The sequence below is a fragment of the Callospermophilus lateralis genome, chromosome 6 (genome assembly GCF_048772815.1).
Source record: "Callospermophilus lateralis isolate mCalLat2 chromosome 6, mCalLat2.hap1, whole genome shotgun sequence".
NCBI classification, from domain to species: Eukaryota; Metazoa; Chordata; class Mammalia; order Rodentia; family Sciuridae; genus Callospermophilus; species Callospermophilus lateralis.
In genome coordinates this window covers 86,376,804-86,401,251 of record NC_135310.1, presented here as the reverse complement: position 1 = coordinate 86,401,251, position 24,448 = coordinate 86,376,804, and the positions used below count along the sequence as shown (strand labels likewise).

Genomic DNA, 24,448 nt, shown 5'->3' with positions numbered 1-24,448 from the left:
GGACTGCAGGGGCAGGGAGGGTGTTAATGCAAGTACTGAAAGACCTAGTTTCATCTCTAATAATCCTAAATAACTAATCCAAAAGTCAAGGGGCTCTCAGAGTGTTTTGTTAGCAAGATCTACCCCCCACCACACACATCCCCAAGAGATAGCTTGCTGAGATCTTGGCATTTCTTATTTGCAGTACATCTTTCAGCAGTCTGCTTTAAGTCTGCCTCTGAAAAGATGAGCTACAGCTGAAGGAATCCTATGTCTCTCCTTGCTCAGGAACCAGCATTAGGATTCATTTCTGCTATGGCAGGGAGCTACTCAAGGATTATCCCATTATCGTTGCTATCATTTTTGAGCAATTATCTAACTTTTCCATAATTAAATATAAATTAACATTACAGGTATACAGAGTAAAATGGAATTATAACATAAAATCAGGACTTTTGGTCTTTTGAAATCATTGCTGAACATTAAAAGCTTAAAATAATGAGTGCAATCAAATACATGCTTGTGATTACCTGATTGCTGGATGACAAAAGCCGCCTTCTTAACCTCATCCTGTGACCGCCCATCCGTGACCACAACCAGCACCTTGGGGACATTCTTCCTCATGCCGCTCTCCCAGGTCAAGACCTTCTCCTTGATAAATGTGAGGGCCTTGCCTACAGGGTGTGGCATGGAACATTTCAGTATCATCTCACTGAAAAATACCTAAATGTCATGAGTCATGCCCAACTGATAAGAGTCCAGACATTAGGGTGAGATGATACATTCTGTTCTACTACCCCGACTGCTTTGGGGAGTGAAATCCACATAAACCCTGATTAACTGTACCTGTTCTTGTGTTTCCTCCTCTGTATCTAATATTCTGGAGGGCCCCAAGGGCTAGGGCCTTGTCATTGTACGTGTTCAGCTTGAACTCAGACTTGACCTCATCACTGTACTGTACAAATGAAACCTAAAAGAAAATGTTGTTTTCCAGTGAGTATCAGTCATCTAATTTTACATTTCAATTTCTCAGAGCTTCCTCTAGCTGCAGAATGGCAAAATATTATATGGCTAATATTTTAACACTGACTTCTGTTGTCTCATTAAACTCTCTAATTTCCAATCCTTCAAGGAAATTGTCATGATTGACATTAACAATGAAAATATTTTGTAATTCATGTGTGCCTTTCTCTAGGATGTAGGCAGAGAAGTGTAAATCTGGGTAACACTGAGGTCTCAGCATTAGCAACAAGGACACACCATCCTGAACTCGAATGTTAAGAGTTCTGCGCCAACCATTCCTTCTCATTACTACATTCATTCTTAACGGTAATATAAAAATGTTGCAAGTGTGATGACAATCAGAACTCATGACTAACAATAAGAGTGTGATTTTGGTGGAAAGAGTACAGGCTTTATAGTAGCTCAAATCCTAACTCTATACATTAACAGCTGTGTGACATTGGGCAAGTTCTCTGGGCTTTAGTTTCATCGGTAAAGTGGAGATCATCATATTTACCTTCTAGGGTTGCTTTAAGAACTAATTATCACACATACAGACCAATTGATACACAGAAGTTAATCAAATATAATAGCTATCTCTATTAGAAATCTTGATTTCTAAAAAGGGTGAAAAACAGCCTAATTGTTAACACATTTCAAGAAGAATATGGCCAGACTTTTTACTCTTCTTGGGTTGAACAATGTCCACAGGATTATTTGAGGGTTTGAAATGTAGTATATTTCATAAAGTACTATTTCATTATGAGGATGTTGTTTCTCTATGAAATTACTTGTCATTTATTTCAACGTATTTTATTTTTATAATGTCTCAAAGATGCTACAATGACGTAAAAACTGCCAAAATAAAGAAAATTCGCCAAAATGAATAGAGAAGAAAAGGAAAAGAGGATTTTAAGATATTTAGATAGAAGAGAGCCACACAAATAATGACAATGTAATAAGACATCTGCTGTAATGGCGATATAGAAAAAATACTTCCGGAGCAAGGAACACCTAGAGCCCTAGGGGAACCTCACCAGACGGGTTGAATTGGAAGGAGTCTTTAAGGAATAGCTAATAATAGACTGAATCAGACTCTCAAAGAAGTCTGAAGAGACTGTCCAAAATAGTTTAGGGCCCCTAGGCTTGATTGTTCATCTGTTCATGGATATGTTGGGAATGGTGGATGAGATTCTCAGCTTTATAGGCAGGTTTTGACTAACTGATGAATTACTCTTGGAGGTCTCTCACAGAAATACAGCTGTTATCAGTTCCTAATCTAGTACAACAAATAAATATGAAGCAATTTCCCAGCAATATAATTGGTAGTTAACATTTTAGGAAAACAAATTAAATATCCTTCAGGTCAATAATAGACATTCTTCTGGGCAGGATAATATCTGTAATGTAATAATAGAGGGGGCAGCAGAGGCCACACAGCCACTCCAGTCACTGCATTTTTCTCACTTTACAGGGCATGACAATCATAATCCATTTGATGTCTAGAACTTTGAATGACCTTTTATGGAAATTCATCATTGTTGGAAGTTTTAAACACATTAAAATCAGAATGTTCTAAATTCTCCAGCAGAAATATCATGTAGCCAAAGATAAAAATAAGAGGAATATTTATTTTCTATTTATGTATCATTAACACCCAAACCCTTCCTAAAAATACATGTATAATAGCAATAGCAAAGAATAAAGGTCAAAACATAGTTTATGATGAAATGACTTTCTAGCTAAAAAGAAACATTCAAAAGAGATAGCAAGACACTACAAAGAAGCAACCACTATCGGAAAGATACTCACCTGAATCCCAGCAGGACTGATTTCATCAAAGGCTCCCACAGTATTAAAGATGAATTTTACAACTTTGTTAAAATTATCATCCCCAATACTCCAAGAGGCATCAGTCAAGAATACAATATCTGCCTTGGCCCCTTTGCATACTGGAAAAAAAAATACAGGGTAAGCCCCCAGTCTCATTAACTCTTTCTATTCAAATGAATTCATGTAATAATGTAGGATGAAACTTAAAAGTGTGGCTCAATGAAAACAGCACAGCCTGAAAGCATGTCAGAATGCAGACTCCTGGCCTCACCCTAGACTTCCTGTCTCAAAATCAGCAATAATATGAGGTCCAAGTGACTCAAGTACAAAAACAGAAGCGCAGGTTTAATAGACCCTGATTCTCTCCCTGGGATCACTCTTGTTTAGATCCATTATGCAAAAATATGCTATTGTCTCACAAAAATCTCAGAGTAGCTTCAAACAATAAATGAGAGGGGACATCAAATGAAAAGCAGTGATGTCTGGAACTGAAAATGGGTCCTCAGTGGTTTGGAGAATTTGAATATAATTATCAAAGATTTGGTGCAAATGAAATGTTTTGTTTTGTTTTGTTTTTTAAGTTAAGCCACTAGAGTCATGTGTGGGAAAGGAGAGAAGTAAAATAAAGAAATAACTTCGAGTCTTTTTAGATTTGGAAGCCAAATAAAAATTCTAAAGAAAAATTTAATAAAATTTTAGTTTATGAAAATTAAATGTACAGAATGTAATATAACAAGAGTGAGCCCTAATGTAAACCATGGACTTTGGGTGGTGATGATGTGTCGATGTGATTCATCAGTTGTGACAAATGTACTAATCTGATGAGGGATGTTGATAGATGGGGTTGAGAAGGTAGGACACAGGTGGTTAATGGGCACTCTTTATACTTTCTACTCAATTTGGCTGTGAAACCAAAATACTCTAGAAAATAAAATCTACTAAAAGCAACATGTTTTGTTTGGTGGTTCTGTTTTTCAGTACTGGCGATTGAACCCAGGGCCTCATGCCTCTTGGATAAGCCCTCTACCACTGAGCTACCCCCATAAACTCCAACATCATTGTTTTAGCTGAGATTATTTATTGAATTTCTTTCAACAGTACAATTTTTTAAAAACCTGTTATTATTTTACCCTTTAAAAATACTTTATTTTTTAATTTTACTTATATAATAGGTAAGTAATAATAGAGGGGCATACAAGAGGCTTAACAAATTTGCAACAATCTAGGTCCTCTAATATGGTAAGAAAAATACTTCTGAAATCTGAAATGCTTTCTGAAAAGCAGAATGTAAAAAAAAAAAAAAAAAAAAAGAATAGCCCCAGTGGTTATTTACTTAAACATAATTTGATGGAGCTCTGAAGAACTGCCCCCAATTTACTAAGAGCCAAACCTACCAGCTCAGAGTGTCTTTTTACCAGTTCTCTGCAACTGACAATTATGTCTCAAACTTTAGTGAATGGAAATTTTTTTAGTTTTGTGTAATCCAGGGCTCTTCTCAAGTCAGAAGCCAGAAATTCCAAAATCAAAAGCCTCAGGGATTAGGTTGCAGATATAGCCAAAAAAGGTTCTCAGTGCCTCTTGATACCAGCAGCCATCAGAAAGAAAAGTCCTATATATGGACTATGGAAGGTATTTCTAGATCTCAACCTACAAAACTGAGAAAATGGAGTTCCAGCCAAAGGGCTGGAGAAGTTTATGACTGATTTTATTCACACTAAAATGTGCCCAGAAAGAGAGAGGAACAAACTACTGGTGATCTTTTTTTTCTACCTGAAAACTCTTCATCAAGAAAAGTAAATCAAAAACACTCCAGATCAATTGTAAATAAGTACATAAGGCATAACTAAGAATTTGTAAATCCCTCAATTCATTGCATAGTTATCTGAACTTACCATCCCGGGCTGGTGGAATAGTGGGAGGAGGAGGAGGTGTGGGTGGTTCTGTAGGAGCTTCAGTTGGTTTTAAGGCTAGAATTTTAAAACAATAATTAGAAAAATACGACATGTGTTCATTTCATATTCCAAAAAGTAAATCTTAAGGATGATTTGAATCCTCAGCAACAAATCAAGTCTTGTAAAATAAGGCTCCAGGCTCATTGGCATTGACATACGGGGAATTCTATTCTATCCAAACTTGGTATCCTTGAGTTTTTCACATGAATTACAGTTGTAGAAAGCACAGATTCAATGGGAAAATGCAAAGCCTTCAGAGAGTGCCAAATGACTATAAGTCACTAATAAGGATGCACAGTCTCCTTCTCACCCCACTTTGAGGAACCATCATCCCACCATTGCTGCCACTCACAGGGCGAAGTGCCTGAGCAGGTATCTCTTAAGTCCCCCTCACCTACAATGTTCTATTCTTAAGTCTTATAGAGGATTCCCAAATTGCTCAAAAACTTACTAGTATGTTCTCTGACGGGGACACCTGGCCCCTCCAGATTTGGTGTCTGCACAAACACAGTGACACCATATTCAGCATCTGGTGAAAGGCCCGTGAAGCAGTGGCTGGTTTCTGATCCACGCACAGTAATTTCTTGTCCTCTGGTTCCTGATTGTGACAACAACGAGAAATGCCAGCATTATCATCTATCACAACTAAAGAAATTATACATCATTTTATAAATAAAATGAAATATTCATCACTGAAGTTCAAAATGTTTTCACTATGGGCTATAGTTCATTTTTTTTAAGTGCACATACCATCTGCAGGGCTTAGTTTCAGTCTGTAGGAGGTGGCTGCCCGGTGAGGTGACCATCTGACACAGAATGTGTCCCACCCAACCTGGTAAGTTTTCAGATCTGTCACATTTAAATACACTACAAAATAAAGAAAGGGAAAAAAAAAAAAAAGAGTCACTGTGAATAAAGTTGTTTTTTTTTTTTTAAGAGAGAGTAAGAGAGGAGAGAGAGAGAGAATTTTTTTTTAAATATTTATTTTTTAGTTATCGGCAGACACAACATCTTTGTTTGTATGTGGTGCTGAGAATCGAACCCGGGCCGCACGCATGCCAGGCGAGCGCGCTACCACTTGAGCCACATCCCCAGCCCCATGAATAAAGTTTTAAAAAGCATACTTTTAATCACAACACAATTTTCAAATTTTCACGGTAGCTGAAATATGTCTAAAATCGTAATGTTTTCCTTATAAGAAAAATATATGAAAAATACACAAAGCATGGGGCTGGGATTGTGGCTTAGCAGTAGAGCGCTTGCCTAGCATGTGCGAGGAAGTGGGTTTGATCCTCAAGCATCATGTAAAAACAAATAAAAAAAAATAAAGGTATTCCGGCCAACTACAACTAAAAATATATATATTAAGAAAAAAGAGATGAAGCATACATGAAAACATACATGAAGGAAGAGCCAAAACCGGACCTTCCTTTCTATCACTGATTTTCAGGAAAAAGAAAATTCCACATAGCCCCACTCATAAATATGAATGTCAAAGACATATTATGAAAAATAGTAAATTTTCCTAGAAGGCTAGCTACTAAGTCCTTAAAAAGCTATCAAAGCACTAAGTGTCAAAAAAACAAATCTATTTGTGGGACAAGTTAGAGATTCAATGACTCAATCAAATAATATATTAATGAATTCAGGTAATATATATCTTAACATCAAATGTCAAGAAGAACTAGCATTACAACTTTATACAGATTATACATAGATGAAATGCCAAATTATACAATTTTTATCTTTTAGGATTCAAAATATAACAATCTGCATAAAGCAAACACCATATATTCTTGTATATTCAATTCCTTTAGGATTTAGATAAGCACCTTGTTTAACTGGATACAAAATCACTACCTATGTACAACTTAGAAAATATGCATAAATTTAAAACAGTGAAGTTAAAACAGGCTGGACTGGAATAAATATGCATAAATTAAGAAAAGTGAAGTTAAAAAAGGCTGGACCACACATTTTCTTACAACCGCAAAGACATGCATGACTCACGTGTAGTGCCTTGATCTGTGAGGGGAACACTGAGTCCAGAGTCATACTGAGCATAAACATTCACGTCATAGGTGGTACTGGGATTGAGATTATGTAACGTGTAGGATGTTACTTCTCCAACAAAGGCTTCCATGGGTTCATTGGAACCTTTACAACAACCACAAAACAATTTAGAAAGATGCAACCATAGCCTCAGATTTCACTCAGCACTAAAGACCCTAAAGTCAAATAGCAGGGAACACCATTAATTCCCGTAGCACTTCATCCACTGACTGACTGTGGCGGAAGCCACATTTGATGGTGAATCTGAAACTGTACCAAGGACTGACTCTTCACTCTCCTGTTCTCAAAGCACAACACAATACCTTGAATGCAGTAGGTGCATAATCAATGCTCTCTTAGTAAATATGTTCTCATGACTCTTTTTAAGCCCACCTTGCCAGAGAAGAGGTGCTCAATTAACATTTTTTTTTCAATTTATCATAGAGAGAATCCAAAAACTTCTATCTTGGACCTCACTTCACATTTTTTTTTCTCAGTTATCGACTCCCCTTTCCTCCTAAAGTTCTTTTTTCTGTTCTTATACAGGTTCACTTTCTCTTTCTCTTGCTTTATCTCCTTCATGTTTCTAATTCATAGTCTTCCTGGGTACATTGAAAATGCCCTAGGAAGGTTGATGCAAAAATCATGTTTCTTCTGATTTTAGTAAGCATATAGGCAGAACATTGAAACAGATAGCAAATAATTTACCAAGGTGATATTGATTTTGGTGAAACTGTCAGTGGGGAGTTGAAAGCAAGCTTGTCATGAAAAAAAACAAAATTCACAAAGTCTATGCCCAAAATGAAATAATACCTAGACACAAGGGTAAAGTACTAAAGTTTATATAGATAAAACCATGACATTTGCAGATAAATGGATGGAGTTGGAGAATATAATGCTAAGTGAAGTTAGCCAATCCCAAAAAAACAAACACCGAATATTTTCTCTGATATAAGGATGCTGATTCATAATGGGATGTGGTGGGGAGCATAGGAGGATCAGACAAACTCTAGATAGAACAAGGGGGAGAGAGGGGAAAAAGGAGAATGAGGGTAGGAAAGATGGTGAAATGAAATGGACATCATTACCCTAAATACATGTATGAAGACATGAATGGTTTGACTCTACTTTGTGTACAACCAGAGAAGTGAAAAATTGTGCTCTACATGTGTCCTATGGATTGAAATGCATTCTTCTGCCATGTATGATAAATTAGAATAAAAATAATAAAGACAATAAGAAAAAAGCTTTCATGATCATTAGAATATGTAGAATGACTGAACACATGTAGCTTTGATTTATACAACTGTACAGATCAGATCAAACTTTTCAATCATAAAAGTTGATGGTCTCATCTACACCCAAATTAACAATGATACTTTAGACCACTGACTTAAAATATCCATTAGAGAAAATTAACTCTGATGATAATGAACTTGTTATAACTGAACTGCAAAGAGAATCTAATAGTTGAATGCAATAGAGAATATCCTAACATGCAAATAATTTTCCAATGCATTTCTATTATGATAAAGATGCTTCCTTACCCACTGGCTTGTACACAATTTTATATCCAAGAACTGGAGAGGGTGAAGGATCCCAGGACACTCTGAATCTTGTATACCATTCATCAGAGATGTGTATGTTCTGAGGAGGAAGCAGTCCCACTGAAAACAAATATCAACTTGTGTTATTAACCCGGCACAGAGTGAGCACAGGACCTTATGGGTATTATTAGGACAGCCTTATTGGTTTAATTAGCTTAATTTTCTTTTCCAGAAATTAACTAAAAACCACTGAAGTGTTCATAATAGCTTGGTAATTTACAAAATTCAAACAGCTATTCAAATGAATTCAGGAACCTGGTAATTTTCAGAAAAACCTCCTGAGCAGGAGGCAAGATCCAGAGGTGATCTGTAATAAGACTCAAAATTATAGAAAATAGATCTCAGATCTGTTTAAGAATGTTATAGGTTGGATTGTCAGAACCAGAACACAATTTAGAGGCTATCTGGTTAGACCACCACATCACATAAATAAGATATAATTTGTCCAAGACCACACAGCTAGCTAGTGACCAAAACATTATTCTTCCCTTCCCCTTCCTTATCTTCCACCAACATAACCTAGACTGCATTCTCAATGCTCCAGAGGCACTGCCTCCAAACCTACACCTTGCAAAATCATTGCTGTTTAGGTGGCATGACAAATAGTTACTATTATTTATAGCATTACAAAAATAATTCACATTAAAACCTTTTTTTATAAGAGAAACTAGACATGACTTTGGCCGTTTCTAGAAAATTCAAGATGCATTAAATATTTTGTTTTGTGTTAGTTTTACATTTTAATAAGCACAAAATTCTGAAATATACTATTTTCCCAGAAAAGCAGTTTAAAGGGTGGAAAAATATAGTTTAAAAGGTGGAAAAGGAGAAGTTGTTGAATTAAAATCACCTTGAGTCACTAGACTGTCTCCACTGACTTAGTCCTACAGATGATAGTAAATCAATATATAGATTCCTGACCTTAAGAGGCTGGGCTGAATCAATTCTAGCCCTGCTTTTCTCTTAGGAACTTTCCTCTCCCAAATTCTGTAATGTTATCAAGAAAATTTAAACACAAAAAGAGTTTGAGCAAGTGAGTGAAGAAAGAAACCTAAGTAGATTTTTGCTGAATGAAGTAGAAAAGTGGAATGCCAATATTTACCAGTAATAGACCAGGAATCCAGCCTGCCTTTCTGCTAGACTAGTGGCTCTCAATCTTTGTGGCACATTATAACATCTGTAGGCCCAGCCCACACCTCAGACCAGTTACATTAGTATCTCTGGGAGTGACTCCCAGGGACTAGTATTTTTTAAAACTCCTCTAGTGACCTCAATGAGCAATCAAATTGGATAATTTTTACTCTAAACCATAAGAAGTTGTCATCAATATAGGTTAGAAAGGGGCTTGAATGTTGATAATTTTTTGTAAATTATTTGTTATAATAATTTTTAAATAGCTAAATTTTTAGGAAGATGATGAATGCTAATCATTTTTATCACTTAAGATTCACTCACAGCAGAGAATTATTTTAGCTGATATTTAATACTATAGTCTTGATACCAAACCATAACATTAAGCAGAGAATATACAATGGTTTTTCAAAGAATAAATAAGATTCTCTCAAGCAAAGAAAAATATGCATGCTTTTGTCTTCTTTTTTCCTCTTTCCATGGATCTTTAAATTTTTTAAATTTAAATTGTGTTTTTATGTAATCATTTTGATAAATGACAGTGTCAAGTACAAATGTTAATGCAATGTTAATATAGTAGTCTCTGAGATACATTGGTAGAGACAAATTAAAAGATTTTTAAAGGTATAAGAAATAATATTAAAATCCTTACAATTTCAAAGCAAATAAACAAACAAACAAACAAAAAAGTGTCAGCCACTGACCAGTTCTTCCATTTCCTGTTAGATGGGCACCATCTCCATCTTCATAAATAGGAATAACAGTAATTTTATATGGAGTATCAGATTGCAGGGGCTGCAGTATTACGTTGTTTCTTCTGCCTGGGACTGTAGTCTGTAGGGAAATTAAATTATTCATTTATTGCAAGCCAGATTGCTTCAAGATCAAAAGCCAATATTATTTTATGCATTCACATAAACAATAATGGTTTCTTTAAATTTTCTTTTTGTTTCAGAACACTCATGGAAAGACTAATTGTCTACACTGTCTCTATGCAATATGGGAGAATGGTTTCAGCGTCCAACAGATGTGAGTTCAGATCCCTGATCAGCTAGTTAATAACCATGTGGCTAAATGTCTTTGAAGGAAAACCTGTGGATTAAAGGTAGTAACACACACAACTCAGAAGGCACTGCTGAGCAGAGTAGCGCTCTGCAACAAGTTTGTCTCCACCTCTCATTGTCGTGCATGGTGTTCAGGTAGTCCTTCAACAGGCATGTACCAGGTATACAGATGAGCCAGGCATGATACTAGCTACTGGGTAAGAAAAAATGGACTATTTTTGCCCTCAAAAATATAAGTTTTGCTGACACTAATAAGGTAAAGAAGATGGGAAAGAGGAAATAGAAAACACATTCAACCACAAAGAGGAAATAAACTAGTCATCTCAATTTCTCTTCCAATCCCGTGCTTTGCTTCCACAAACGATAGGGGTCAGTTATGCCAGTGATTCTCAGCATAGAATATCATAACTAAAAACAGATTGGTAGAATAAATTATATTTTAATGTTTTAATAAAATAAATGCCAATTGCACATTTGATTATGGCAAGGCTGAACAAAAACTAAACATAAGCTTTTCTCCTTTAGCAAAAGATTAAAATCATCTACCTCATTTTGATCAGAAATTCAAAATGGCAATTATGCATGTTTCTTATTAATAAAAAATGGACTTTAACTAAAGCCTACCATACTAAGTTCAAGTAGATGAAATGTCTCATCATATGAAGTTCATCAAGGAAGAATGATCTAAGAGGATTTATGTGGCAAAAAGAATGCAAACCTCAGTCCTAACTCTTTTCTAATCATAATTGTTGGTGATCTTCTATGGGCCTATCACAGCAATTAATCACTAATCTTCAAGATAAGTACTTTCCCATCCATACCAAATGGATATGCGGAGTGAGGGCTATTTGGAAGCTACAAGAAATTTGAGCCAGGATCTAGAGAGAAAATATACACTCAAAACGTTAGGAGAGGTTGAGAGTGTGGCTCAGTGGTAGAGCACTTGCCTAAGCATGCTCGAAGCCCTACATTTCATCCCCAGTACGGGGGGTGGGGGGGGGGCGGGGAGATTGGAGCTAATAAAAGAAAATATATATATATGTCCCAAAACAAAAGTGTACTGAAAATGTTAAGTTTAGAAAGAATATAAACCAATTAGCATCACAATATGGAATGGAGACCTTGAAGAAGAATTAGATTTGAAGAAAAGGTACAGTTTGTATATTCACATCATCTGAACATTCACTTAGATATTCCATTATAAGAGTATCATATTCACTAATGTGTTCCTATAAGTAGGTGGTTGGAAATATGCAGGTCATCATGAGTAAGACAGTTTTTCAACATGTCCTTAGAAAAGAAGTGATTCCCCAAATCTTTGCTTCTCTGTAATGAGGGAAATAGACCAGGCACATTTGGGTGGCCCCCATGTATATCATATATAAAATCTGACTACCACACAATACTCAAGGATCGACTCTAATCATGACATACGCCTTAAGTAGAAATTTGACTTTACCCTCTAACCAGCTGAAAGTGTGTTAATAATTGAATCTTACACTTACATATTCATCAATGGGATCACCAACAGTGGGAGAATAAATGATCCTATATTGCTGAACTGGTCCATCAGCATGATCCCAGGCGACAGAGAGGCTGTTGGTTGTCTCTCCAAAAACTCTCAGATTCCTTGGTCCACTTCGTGGAACTAAATAAATAAAATATGGTAAAATTTGTTTCCCACCTGATAGCATTATGGAGGGACATTAAGGAAGGTGCTTGTAGGTATTTCTCCATTCGTGATGATGTTCATTCCCGATAAGATGTCCATATTTTGTCTGAATTTTTTGTTTGTTTGTTTGTTTTTGGTTTTTATTTATATATGACAGCAGAATGCACTGCAATTCTTATTACATATATAGAGCATAATTTTTCATATCTCTGATTGTAAGTGAAATCATAAACAGTACAAAGTGCTAGATTTCAGAACTACAGTTACATGCTAAACTTTCAGTGACACAGAGCTAGATTTGAACCTAATGTAGAGACTGGGAAAGAAAGGGGTTGTTTTAACTACTGCAAGCACCTCCTTTAATGACACATAGAGACTGAGGTTTCACATTTCCAAAGCGCCCATTTGGTGAGAAGAACCACTGCAGAGCAGAATAAGGAAGAAACCCTTCCTTAATTTAGGTCCCAGATTTGGGGAAAAAAAAGACTGAATGAAGTTCATTCAAAACAAAACAGAATCCTGGACCCAGAGCTTCAGCCTGGCATGGGAAGTAGGGAAGCCCAGGCATAGTTTCATGCAGAGGGCTGCCCTGACCTGCACCAAGACAGAAAGCTCTCTGTACCCCTCACTCACCACCACCCACCCCTTATTCCCTGGGAGAAGTCTGGCCAATCTAAATACAAGGAACAGGGTGGAGAAAGGATTTCCTCCTCACGTGTTCGGCCCTGGCTGGGGCTGGGATTCCCCTCTCCATCTGAGTAGAGAGCCACAATGTTCACAGAGTAGGGTGTGTCAGGAATGAGCCTCTCCAGGTGTACCGTGCGGGTATTTCCTGGCACCACAATCTGTAGGGGGAGAAAAATGCCAAATTCAGCCTGACAACAACCCAAATGCTTACCAAGTCTTTGGTTAGTCAGCATAATAATATTTATAATAAAAGGCTGAGCCCAGACTTGTCAGAAGCCAAGAGTGCTTCCCCGTGTGAGCTGCCCAGGCCACACCATTTAGACAAAATTTATGCTCAGAAATTCCCTTTCCAAAAATGCTAATTCATCCTTCACCCTTAGTTGCTTCAATTATCTCCCATTTATATTTATTTATAACATCTAGGACTCATGAAATTTAGTCAAAGAACATCCTGGGTGTTAGATACATGTAAGACAAGGAATTCACCACATTGGTGAGAGAGATATTCTGTATTAAGATAGAGAGCAATTACAATGGGATAGATAGATGTCTGAATATATCCGACCATATACAGAGTCATGAAAATCAGTATTTACACAGAATGCACACATTGCTTATCATTTGTTTATCTTTGTTCACCACTATTGTTTAGTTTTGCACACTTATAAATTGAATTAGTCCATAAATTTACTCTCATGTAAGTATCCTGACACTACTATTATTCACATAAATAATTTCTGAGTTCTAATTTACTAATCTATTTACAAAAGCTGAGTTGTATTATAAATTGAAGATAGGTTACAATTTGTAAGAGCCAATAAAGGCAGACTTTAACATATTTTCGTAACAAAGACATTTATACTTTACAACAAAAGCTCACTTTGACAAGGTCTAGCAATGATTTATATTTATTACTGAGGTTTTTAACTCACATAGACAGCTAACTTACATTTTCCCAAAATTCTTTTTTTTCCCCTAAGTAAACCTATCATTAAGATGCCTGCCTTAATTGACCAAAACCAATCACTTAAGTATTACACACTGGCATGACTGTGGCTTTTATTCTCACAGGCACCAAACGTGACACAAACATGTAACTGTATTCATCAGGAAAAGCAGCTTCCTAGAGAGGCTATGTCACACCAATAATTGGCTTATTGTTTTTAGCCAGCTGCCATGGCAGAAGCCACAACAGAATCTACAAAATTCTTTTGCTGAGCTCTAAGATGACAAAATTACTTACAGAATCCGAGGGTCTTGTGCCATCGACAGGAGAATACACAATGCGATACTGCTGCACAGGCCCAGGAGCAGGGTCCCAGCGAACATCCAGGCTGTTGGGTGTAGGATTATACACTTGGACATTTCTTGCCAGCCCTCTCACCACTGAGGAAATGAAAGCCAATGCCTATTTCTTAAGTCTGTTTATGCATGTCAAGTTTTCATCACTTTTCCACAATTTATACTCTGTAATATGGTAAAACACTACCCTCTTTAAACTTCTAATTATCTACATGTAAAAGCAGATTAAAACTCTCCAAATCCAAGCTCAGTCAAAGTTAGCCAGCTGTGTCCTTTGTTTATATGGAAGCAATGTTGTTTTCAATAAACAACGATGTGACCAGTAGAACTGGACTGGTCATAAATGGGCACAGGAAAAGGGAAAGGAAACAAGAAAACGAGCTTTTATTTCTAATATAGACAATGAAGAGAGAGGAGGAATTTTATACAGTCTGTCTTCTAAGGAAAACCTGACGAAAGCTATAGAGCCCATCTAAATCAGCTTGTTTGAATTTTTCATTCTTTCATTCATTCCTACTTCATTCAATAAATAGCTACTGAAAGCCTTCTGTGATTTAGAGAAAGGAAAAAAAAAAAGAGGAAGAAATAAGATATATTTGGTTCTCAATTAACTGCCTCAATAGGGATTTAGAAAATTTGCAAATTAAATCCATGTACTAACCCCCAATTCTAGCTTAGTTAATAACATCATGTCTCTAGACCTTTAGTGTTTTACCAAAGGAAGCCATCCATGCCTGCTTCCTTTTAGCCATCAGCAAGTATATTTTTAAAGCCAAAGAAATACTTATAAGTATGCACATAAGACTTTAAGCAATACTACAAAGAAGAGTAAAACATTATAAACCGATTTCTTATGACATTAATGACAAATGAAAGCATGTAGATTTTTAACCCCCAAAAGCACTTCATTAGTAAACCAGAGATATGCGCAACTGACTAATGTGATGAACAGATTTCAACAATTTACCCAATGAAAGCCAAGCACAAAACAGGGCCTTCCACTAATAAGGAAGCCACAAAGAACTGCTGAATGAACTGTAGTCAGTGAGAGAGAATAAAGTAGAATACTGGTGAGTATGTATACATTCACAAATCCTGAAATTATCATAATTGTCATTAAAAATGTGTTATTTCCTACACTACGAAATTAATAGTTGATGGTGTTTGGGATGTGAACTATGGGTAATTTCTGTTTTTAATTTTACCATTCTGAATTTTCCTTTCTCTACTGGACCTAGATGACTTTTAGAATGAAAAGCAAAATTTATGATGAAAAGTCTTTTTTTCCTGCTTTTTGACTTACATGTTCTTCCAGTATCTGATGTGCGCCCCCCATCACCTTCTGTATAGACAGGAACTACTGTAACTGTGTATGGAGTATCTGGCTGCAGATTCCTAAGAATGGCATAATTGGTATTCCCAGGGATTGGTACCTAAAGATTTTAATAAAAAACTTTAAGTCTGAAAACCTTTTAAAGGAAATAATACTTCAAACACTATCATACCAGTTTAAGACCAAGTCAAGAAGTTTTGAAGTATTTTCATATAATAATGTTCCCACAAGTGAACTGTTACAAGAGGTTACAAAGATTTCTCTCTATGCCTTCACTTCATTTTGTTCAAACTTCCTAGAATGACTATTTCTTCTCCTACCCCCATTCCCACAATTCCCCTACTCTCCAGACTCTAAGGCACCAACTGTTTACCCTCTGTCAAATCTTATTACATGAATATGAATTTCTTCAGCTCTGAAGCAAATAGTTAACTCCTTCAGTTCTACTTATAAACAGTCAGAGGTGGTTTTAAAAAACTAGAAAATAGTTACCAATTGCTCTGGGCCACCTGCTGTTGGAGCATAGAAGAGTTTGTATTGGCGAGGATTTCCCTCTGCATGGTCCCAGCGAACATTCAAGGTACTGGTAGAAGGGTCATACACTCTTAGGTTCCTCACAGTATTCAGAGGTTCTGAAATAAACAGAAATCAAACCACCGTATGGCCCCAAAAGCCAAGCACACCTGAAATACGAGTTTAGGGACCCTTAATATAGCAGACACCCCAAAAATTCTTGCATGTCTAAATTATCCACAAGACATTTGGGCCCAGTGACTTTTTTTTTTTTTTAATCCTAAAAAGTAAAAGTATCTTTCTTCACAAATAGAAGGAGATAATTCCAAGAAAGAATGTTAAAAGCAATCGATACTATTTTAAAAGATTAGGAAAACTCTGTGTCACCCCAGTGTTTACAAATAAAAGTGAGAGTCCAATCCAATAGGAGTTATTATAGAAGCTACAGGAACTCGGGTTTTACTTACTGGTCTTGCCTCTTCCGGTCATCCGGCCACCTTCACCATCAGGATACAGGGAAGACACAGTGATTGTATAAGGAGTGTCAGGCTTCAGTTTCTGCAGGACCACACTATTTTGTCGTCCTCCTATGGTGGTCTTAAATAAAACAGGTCTTAATAAGCATTAGCTTTGTTCTCTCCATCTCATTAGAATGTCAGAAAATTCCTTCTACTAGGGAACACTCTGAGACCCCTGCCAACTTTTGGAATCATGTACCACAGTGAAGGTTTAAATATAACTTATGGTATACTTTTAAATGTAAAGTATGCACCTCAAATCATAAAAAGGATTCCAAGCTTCAGACCGGTGACCTCAAAAATACATTTCAACTTGCTAGCCGCCAACACTGCAAAATTTCATCCAAAACACATTTCACAGAACTCTTTCAAAAAAGGGAGCATTAATCTTAAGTGAGCTACAAAGGAACTTTAAGATACCAAAGAACTGCATAACTTTAGAAGCTCCACACCATTCTGTATTATTCTTACTTTTTCACAGATGTTTTTTATTTGCTTTAGAAACACATTAAAATGATTCAGCAAAAGATCTAAAGCTCTTGGTGTTTCCCCCAAACACTGCCACTCTTAACAGCATTAGCTGTGTAAACGACGTGACTGGACCCTTTGCCAAGCCACACTCAGGCAGGGGTTCCCAGTGGTCTCTATGATACCACCCTTGTGGTATGAAGCGCCTCAATTTACTCCAATTAGGGAGTCTGCAGTTTTATATTCATTGCTCAAGGCCATCTAGCTATCTTGTTGAAAGAAAATTTGTTCGATTTGTTAACAGTCTACCGAATTCAGATGTTTATGCCATATTAATTAAAATCGCATGAAAATGGCATGCTGCCCACAATGAGCACACATGTACATGGCTGGATGTGCTAGTACAGACCAGATGTTTCAAACTTAGCACCCATCCATTCAAGTAGTCTGAATTCCAGAGAAAACCTCAGTGAATCACTGCAGTCATCCTAAATATGAGCGAATTGAATTAAAGTGGCAAATTTCAAAAAATTTAACATTTGAGGTTATGGGAGAGCAGTAGTCAATATTAGTACAGCCATTTTCATAAAATTTTGATATATAACACATTGGAAAGTATCTATTTAGGGGAACTACTCTCATGAATAAGAAAAGAGGTGTCTCCTACTTCTCTCATTGAACTCTCCAACATAATTCCAGCATTCATGCTTAATTACTTTGATTATTTCATGGACCAGCACTGAAACAAGATGGGGGGGTTTTTGATCCAGTTAAACCCATTCAGGGAGGAGCAGAGGGCTCTAAACACATACTCTTATCACTGACAGTCTCAACCTCTGCTAGCACCTTGAACTCATAAGAAGTATGCACCATTTGCTTATGCTCAGCAAGTGTGATAATTAAATTAAAAACTCATGTCTCTCTAAGGCTATATAAGAAAATATTATACCTATCTTTTTATAAAAGTCAGCAAAGTTCTAGATCTCACCAAGAAAGGTATTTGAAATAACATCAGTATAATCCTACTTGTATAAAAATTGTGGTGCTTCCTGACCTAGGAGAATGTATGCATTTCTACCCATGCACTTAAAAGGCAAAGCTGGTAAAAGCCCAAAGGCAGACAACTAAAATTAGGAAGGGAGAAGGTAAATTAATTAAGGGAGGACTCAGAAGATAAAGATGACAGCAGCTGAGTTTGCAGTTCTATCTTATTTCTTAGGTACCTCCCTTTGGATAATATAAAAATGGTGAGTATTTTGAATTAGATGAGTGGACTTTTAGATCAGATCTAGAAGACATCCCATGACATGCAAAAACCAGAAAAATAGGGATACAGAAAAGAAACTTTACTGGGGTGTTTAGCAAACTTTCAGTGCTTGATTAAGTTAGAGAGAGATAGATTGAAGATCTACACAGACTCTGAACATATCTTGATATCTTCATGGATAATCCTGCATTAATAGGATTATTAATGGGAAGTGTGCACCCAATGTTCCAAAGCTACTATGAAGAGCAACTATCATCCGCTGTGAGAACATCCACTAGGTCTCCATGATGCCCTCCAGATGTGAGTGCTGGCTAAGGGGTCAAATAACCCCATTCAATACAGGAAAATCTTTTAACCCTTAAATAAGCATGAATTCACATTGAGGGTGAAAGGAATTTGAAAAGAAATAGGTAGAATTTATCCAAGTTGTAGTTTTTTAAAAACAAATTACCGTCTGTTCATTGCCTTCCCCTGTTGAAGGCTGATAAGTGATTCTGTATTTCTGCACACGACCACTAGCAGGGTCCCACTTAACAGTCAAGCTGTTAGATGTTGCATTGTACACCTGAAGGTTTCGCGGACCACTTTTTGGAGCTGAAAGAGGATTGTTAAAGACAGAGTAAGCACACAGAACGAGGCCTCCCTAAAAAAATATGTGTGGTTCCCAAGGAAATTGATATAGCTGTGTACCTCTAGGTGTAGAATTAAATTAAAGCTCATAATAAAGATGGTTGTTATCTCTTAAATAATTACATGGTATGGATTCAATGCTTGAGTTCCCCCAAACCTTGTTCCTCCATACATTGAAACCCTAACCTCCAATACAACGGTATTTGCAGATGTGGCCTTTGAGGTTAAATGAGGCCATGAAGGTGGAGACCTCAAAATGAAATTAGTCTTTATAAGAGGAGACATGAGAGACTCTATATATGTCATATGACAACAGAGGGAGCAGGGAGCTGTCCACAATCCAGAAAGAGAGCCCTCATCAGCAACAGAACGGGCTGGCACCTTGATTTTGGATTTTCCATTCTCCAGAACTAAGAGAATACAAATATTTGTTAAGTCATCTAACCTGATATGAGTTAGATGCTAACCAATACACTCCTTATCCTCAACAAGTAGTAGTAAAACCAAGTTTTTCAAGAAAAGCCTATTTAAAAGAGACCATGCTCTTCACACTTACGATTAAAAAATAGAAAGTGTATTCAAAATGTATGTTACTGTATCATTCATTCATTTATTATTTGTTTACTCAAACAATTCAACAAATTAAAAATTCTTACCTTGTGTTGTTAAGGGTATCAAACGCACTAAAAGAAAACAGAATTTGGGGAAGCATTACGAATTTAGCCCTACTTTTTAACAATGAACTTTAAAATATCAAGGTCCTATTTAAAAACTGAACACCTACATGTGCGTTCGCTGCCACTCAGGTCATCACTCTCTGACTCGTCAGGATAGATGGCTGTAATGGAAACTTCATAGAGAGTGTTGGGGTTCAGGTTTTCAAACACCAAGGTGTTTTCATCTCCATTTAAGATGGTCTTGGGGAAAGAAGACAAAAACATGTGTTCACAACAATAAGTCTCCATTTATATGATACACACTGGCATTTCATTGACATCATTTAGACAGATGTTCCTCCTGCTTTAATGCATGCCATGAGCTCAGATGTCACTAGTATAAAGGGATGCTTATTTGGCAATGAAATAATGCACATTTCAAATAAGCTTCTCTATAATTAAATGGGACGTGAAAGAGAGAAAAAGAGAGTGTGTTAACCTCCATCTTATCCGAGCTTCCAAAAGGTGCCCAGGTTATTCTGTAGAGAGACACATCTGAAGCTCCATGATCCCAAGTTCCTCTGAAACTCTCTGGTGTTACTTCAGTAAGTCTTAGGTTTGTTGGGGCTGGAACAGGTCCTATATCATGAAATAAAAGGCAGGACTAAGTGTAGTACCAACTTCTTTTAATAGAATAAAACTGCTTTGTTTATTTTAATAGATGTGCAGAAACTGATGAACTATGTTGCTTTAAAACCAAATATTTTACCAATTCAGTTCATTTGAAAAATAAATACAATATAGGGCAAGCACTGTATGGATATTAATAAGTTATTATTGATGTTCTATTAAAATGATGATGGGGCAGGTGGTTACCAGGGGTTGAACCCAGGGGCACTCAACCACTCAGCTACATCCCCAGCTCTTTTTTGTATTTTATTTAGAGACAGGGTTTCACTGAGTTGCTTTAACTGGCTTTGAACTGGTGATCCTCCTGCCTCAGCCTCCTGAGCTGATAGAATTACAGGCATGACCAACCATGCCAGGTAAAATGATAATATTTTTAAAGATGCCACTTAATAATATTCTCCTAACTCGTTGGTTTCTGACCTTTTTTGATCTCCAATTCTGTGACTCTGGTGAAACAGAAAAATACAAAGAACAAAAGTCTGTCACATAATATCAGAGAGCTCACAAACCTTGTCCAGTCTTTCAGAGACCCCAGAGACAAACATGGACTCCTAGTTAAGAGACCCTCTTTCTTACCCAAGAATGTTACAAACTAAGAAGGCTGCTATATTACACTTCAAGAAGATGCTAATAGAAATAGGTATGCACTTGTTCTTCAAAACTTGTTGTTCTAATATCCAAAAGAAAATGCTTTCATTTTATCTTTTTAAGAAACATATACATCATTGCAGTTTAAAACTGAGAATGTCTACCTTGATTTTTAAACACCACTAACATATTACACTCTGACATTTGGTCAGAACATACCTACCCTAACATATAGTGAAATCAAACCTAGGAGGAAAGAAACTCTGAACATGTTTTGATCTAAGTAAGCAATACACATGCTTTTCTCCACACATCGTTAAACCTGAACATGACATGAAGCTGATCATACTGACCCAATCCAGAGAACAGAAACCCCAAAGGCCCTGATAATTGCTAAAATTCTACCACACGGTCCCTCAGATGGCCAGGCACTCTGGTCAGTTTGCAGGACAAGCAGTCTGGAATGTCTGCCATGGATCTAGGCTTTCATTATGTATTATTTTCCTATCTCCTGGTAACCGAAACCCAGAGCCATCAAAAATTTGTTCCTAAGTACGATGAAAGAGCAATTGCAATAAATCAGAGGGCTATACTGCTTCCACGAGCACAACTACAAATCAGTTACTAAGGATGCACTTTGCATATATCAGAATTTATTAGATCCAGGTGCAGTGGCATACACCTGTAGACCCAGCTACTCAGAAGCTGAGGGGAGAGGATCACTTGATCCCAGGAGTTTGAAGCAGGCCAGGCAACATAGGAAACCCCTATCTCAAATAAAATAAAATATATTTGGAAATCTTAAGGATTGAATACATATATTGGAAATAGTAACCTAGTATACCAAGTTACTATTTCATGAGCCTTTTTATTGACTTTTTTTTCTCTTTAAGATGCCTATTATGTTTATACGAAACTGCCAATCTACTCATATACATCAATCCTCATCCTAGCCTTGATTCTTATCAGGTAAAAACATTTGCCAAGATGACAACTAAAATTGCTAAGAAATCCCATAGTAAAAAAATAGCAGAGTCAAAAAGAGAGGAGTGGATATACCTGAAGCAAGGAGGCAGGCTGTATCATTTGACAAGATGCCCTCATCAGATGTAGACAGCTGGACACTAAAGAAGAAGCTACTGAGAACCGTGAGGGGATATTGGATAGGAGGTGAAAGTCCAAGACTAAAGCACTGGAACATTAGTTCCAGACTAATCCCACCTCTAGATTACTAAGTGAGGCCATGAAAGTCATTTAAATTCTCTAGCCCCATGCTGTCTATTATGGAAACCATTAGCCACATGTGGCTATTTAGCACTTAAAATGTGGCTAGTCTGAATTGAGATGTGCTGCAAGTATAAAAATACACACTGGATTTCAAAGAATCCTTACAGAAAAAAGTGAAATGTCATTAATAATTAAACTGAAACATCAAAATGATAATAGTTTTGGTTAAATTAGGTTGAATAAAACATATTAAAACTAATTTTCTTTTTATCTTTTAGTACAGATATCAGAAATTTTTAAATTACTTATGTGGCTCCCATTATATTTGTTTGGAACACTTCATGTGGTAGACTTCGATAATTTTAGCGCTCAATGGATTAGGTTATTACAGGTTAATCATTAAATTAGAAAACTGTATGCTGAGCCCTAGAATAAACAATTATGTGCCAGGCCCTGGAAATATGTAGCTGAGAAAAATAAACATCTCTGTCTTCATGGGGAGAGACCAAAGGGAACACAGAACAGGTATTTAAAAGACAAGCAAGCAGGCATGGAGGTGCACAACTGTAACTGTAACTCTAAGGCAGGAATATCACATGTTCTCGTAGTGAGAGCCTTTTTCAAAATAAAAATTAAAAAGGGCTAGAGATGTAGCTCAAAGTTAGAGTACTTGCTTGCAATGTGCTAGACCTTAGATTCAAGCCTTAGTACCAAAAGAAAATTAAAAAGATACTTCTCTTCTGTTACCCTGATATCCCTTTGCAAATAGGGATATCAGGGTAACTTTGCAAATAATGAGATCTCAAAATTATACTTCATACTTTCCAGAGAAAATGTCCAACATGCATCTAGAGTATGCTTTTTTCCCCACCCTACTATACACACACACCAATTAAGTAGCAAGAGAAATTAAGGGAAGTGACTGATAGCATAATAAAGGAATGGATACAAAGAAAATGAATTAAAAAACAATCTAAATTGAATGCAGTGGCACATGCCTGTAATCCCAGTGAGCTGGGAGGTTGAGACAGGAGGGATGGCAAGTTTGAGGTCAGCCTCAGCAAATTAGCAAGGCCCTAAGCAACTTAGCAAGACCATGTCTCAAAATAAAAAATAAAAAGGGCTGGGGAAGTGGCTCAGTGGTGTAGTATCCCTGGGTTCCATTGCTGGTACCAAAAAAAAAATTTTTTTTAATTATTAAAAAGACAATCTACCCAACCAGTATTAAATACTAGCAAAAAGAACATTAAGAAATGAAATGCCCCAGTAAGTTGAAGTACACATGAATGCAGAGTGTTGTTTTCCAAGTATCAATAAAGCAGAGGCACAACTCACGGGTTGTCTCTTGAGCAGTCACTGGAGGAGACTCCCCTTCATCATACACTGCAGAAACACTGACTGTGTATAGGGTTTGTGAGGAAAGGTCTTTGATGGAGGTGCTGGCCCGTGATCTGTCCACCTCGACCTATAATAACAACAGAGCAGCAGAACTATTTTTACAAAGGGTTAGGTTTGGGAATCTCTCAATTGTTTACTAGAACTCTCAACACAGGAACATAAGAATTATTGTAAGAAAAAAGCAGCAGTATGCTTCAATTTGTATGAGAATTCAGAGAATCAGATACAATCTAAATGTTTCCAAAATGGAGAAAAAAAAATGTATGTACTAGAGTCAGATCTGACCCAACTGGTAAATGATGACTGCATATGGATTTACATAACCTAACCATTTTTCACCTGTCTCTCTTCATATTACACCTATTTCTTTCAGGAATGTTCTCCTAAGCATTGTCTCTTTTGCTATGCACAAGAATCTTGTGAAACCCATTTAGATCTTGAAATGGAAACTAGACTGACATAGTTGTGTGCATATGTATAAATTAACTTTTGCATAATCTACAAATTAGCAGCATTTACAAATGCCTGGGTGCTAAGAGGAACTATTTCTATGTTCCAAAACACTCTATTTGCTCCCACTTTGAATCTAGTTGTCCTGAAAAGAGCTCTCCATCCCCAAGTCATCTCAAAAAAGATCATTCCTAAAGGGGTACTCTTCTGACAACATATTACTCCTTCCTCTCTGTCCTGTTCAAGTGTCCCATCTTCCCATCATCTGACAAACTTCCATTCTTCTCTCCTGCATCTTTTTAATATCTTTTATTTTTAGAAACATGATGGCATTTTTTAGTCATTCATAAAATGAGAGCACCATATAAGGCCTCGGGATGAGAAGGAAATACCATTTAAATTCTTATAGCTCTTTATCTACAAAGGGAT

At 36.7% G+C, this 24,448-nt stretch overlaps 1 protein-coding gene across 2 annotated transcripts in view; it reads right to left on the bottom strand.

Moving 5' to 3' along the window:
• The window catches only part of Col12a1 (collagen type XII alpha 1 chain), a 106,579-nt gene that overhangs the window by 31,855 nt on the left and 50,276 nt on the right, over window positions 1-24,448 (bottom strand). For both annotated transcript variants that reach the window (XM_076858491.2, XM_076858492.2), the window contains 20 exons: window positions 23,507-23,636; window positions 20,166-20,305; window positions 19,795-19,927; window positions 19,667-19,693; window positions 18,832-18,974; window positions 16,595-16,724; window positions 16,107-16,246; window positions 15,585-15,714; window positions 14,223-14,365; window positions 13,008-13,137; window positions 12,126-12,268; window positions 10,261-10,390; window positions 8,366-8,485; window positions 6,777-6,923; window positions 5,517-5,633; window positions 5,218-5,364; window positions 4,707-4,781; window positions 2,794-2,933; window positions 826-949; window positions 510-653 (listed from right to left, as the gene is read on the bottom strand). In XM_076858491.2, coding sequence (XP_076714606.1) covers window positions 510-653; window positions 826-949; window positions 2,794-2,933; window positions 4,707-4,781; window positions 5,218-5,364; window positions 5,517-5,633; window positions 6,777-6,923; window positions 8,366-8,485; window positions 10,261-10,390; window positions 12,126-12,268; window positions 13,008-13,137; window positions 14,223-14,365; window positions 15,585-15,714; window positions 16,107-16,246; window positions 16,595-16,724; window positions 18,832-18,974; window positions 19,667-19,693; window positions 19,795-19,927; window positions 20,166-20,305; window positions 23,507-23,636 — 2,533 coding nt within the window. The remainder of the gene's footprint in view (window positions 1-509; window positions 654-825; window positions 950-2,793; window positions 2,934-4,706; window positions 4,782-5,217; window positions 5,365-5,516; window positions 5,634-6,776; window positions 6,924-8,365; window positions 8,486-10,260; window positions 10,391-12,125; window positions 12,269-13,007; window positions 13,138-14,222; window positions 14,366-15,584; window positions 15,715-16,106; window positions 16,247-16,594; window positions 16,725-18,831; window positions 18,975-19,666; window positions 19,694-19,794; window positions 19,928-20,165; window positions 20,306-23,506; window positions 23,637-24,448) is intronic.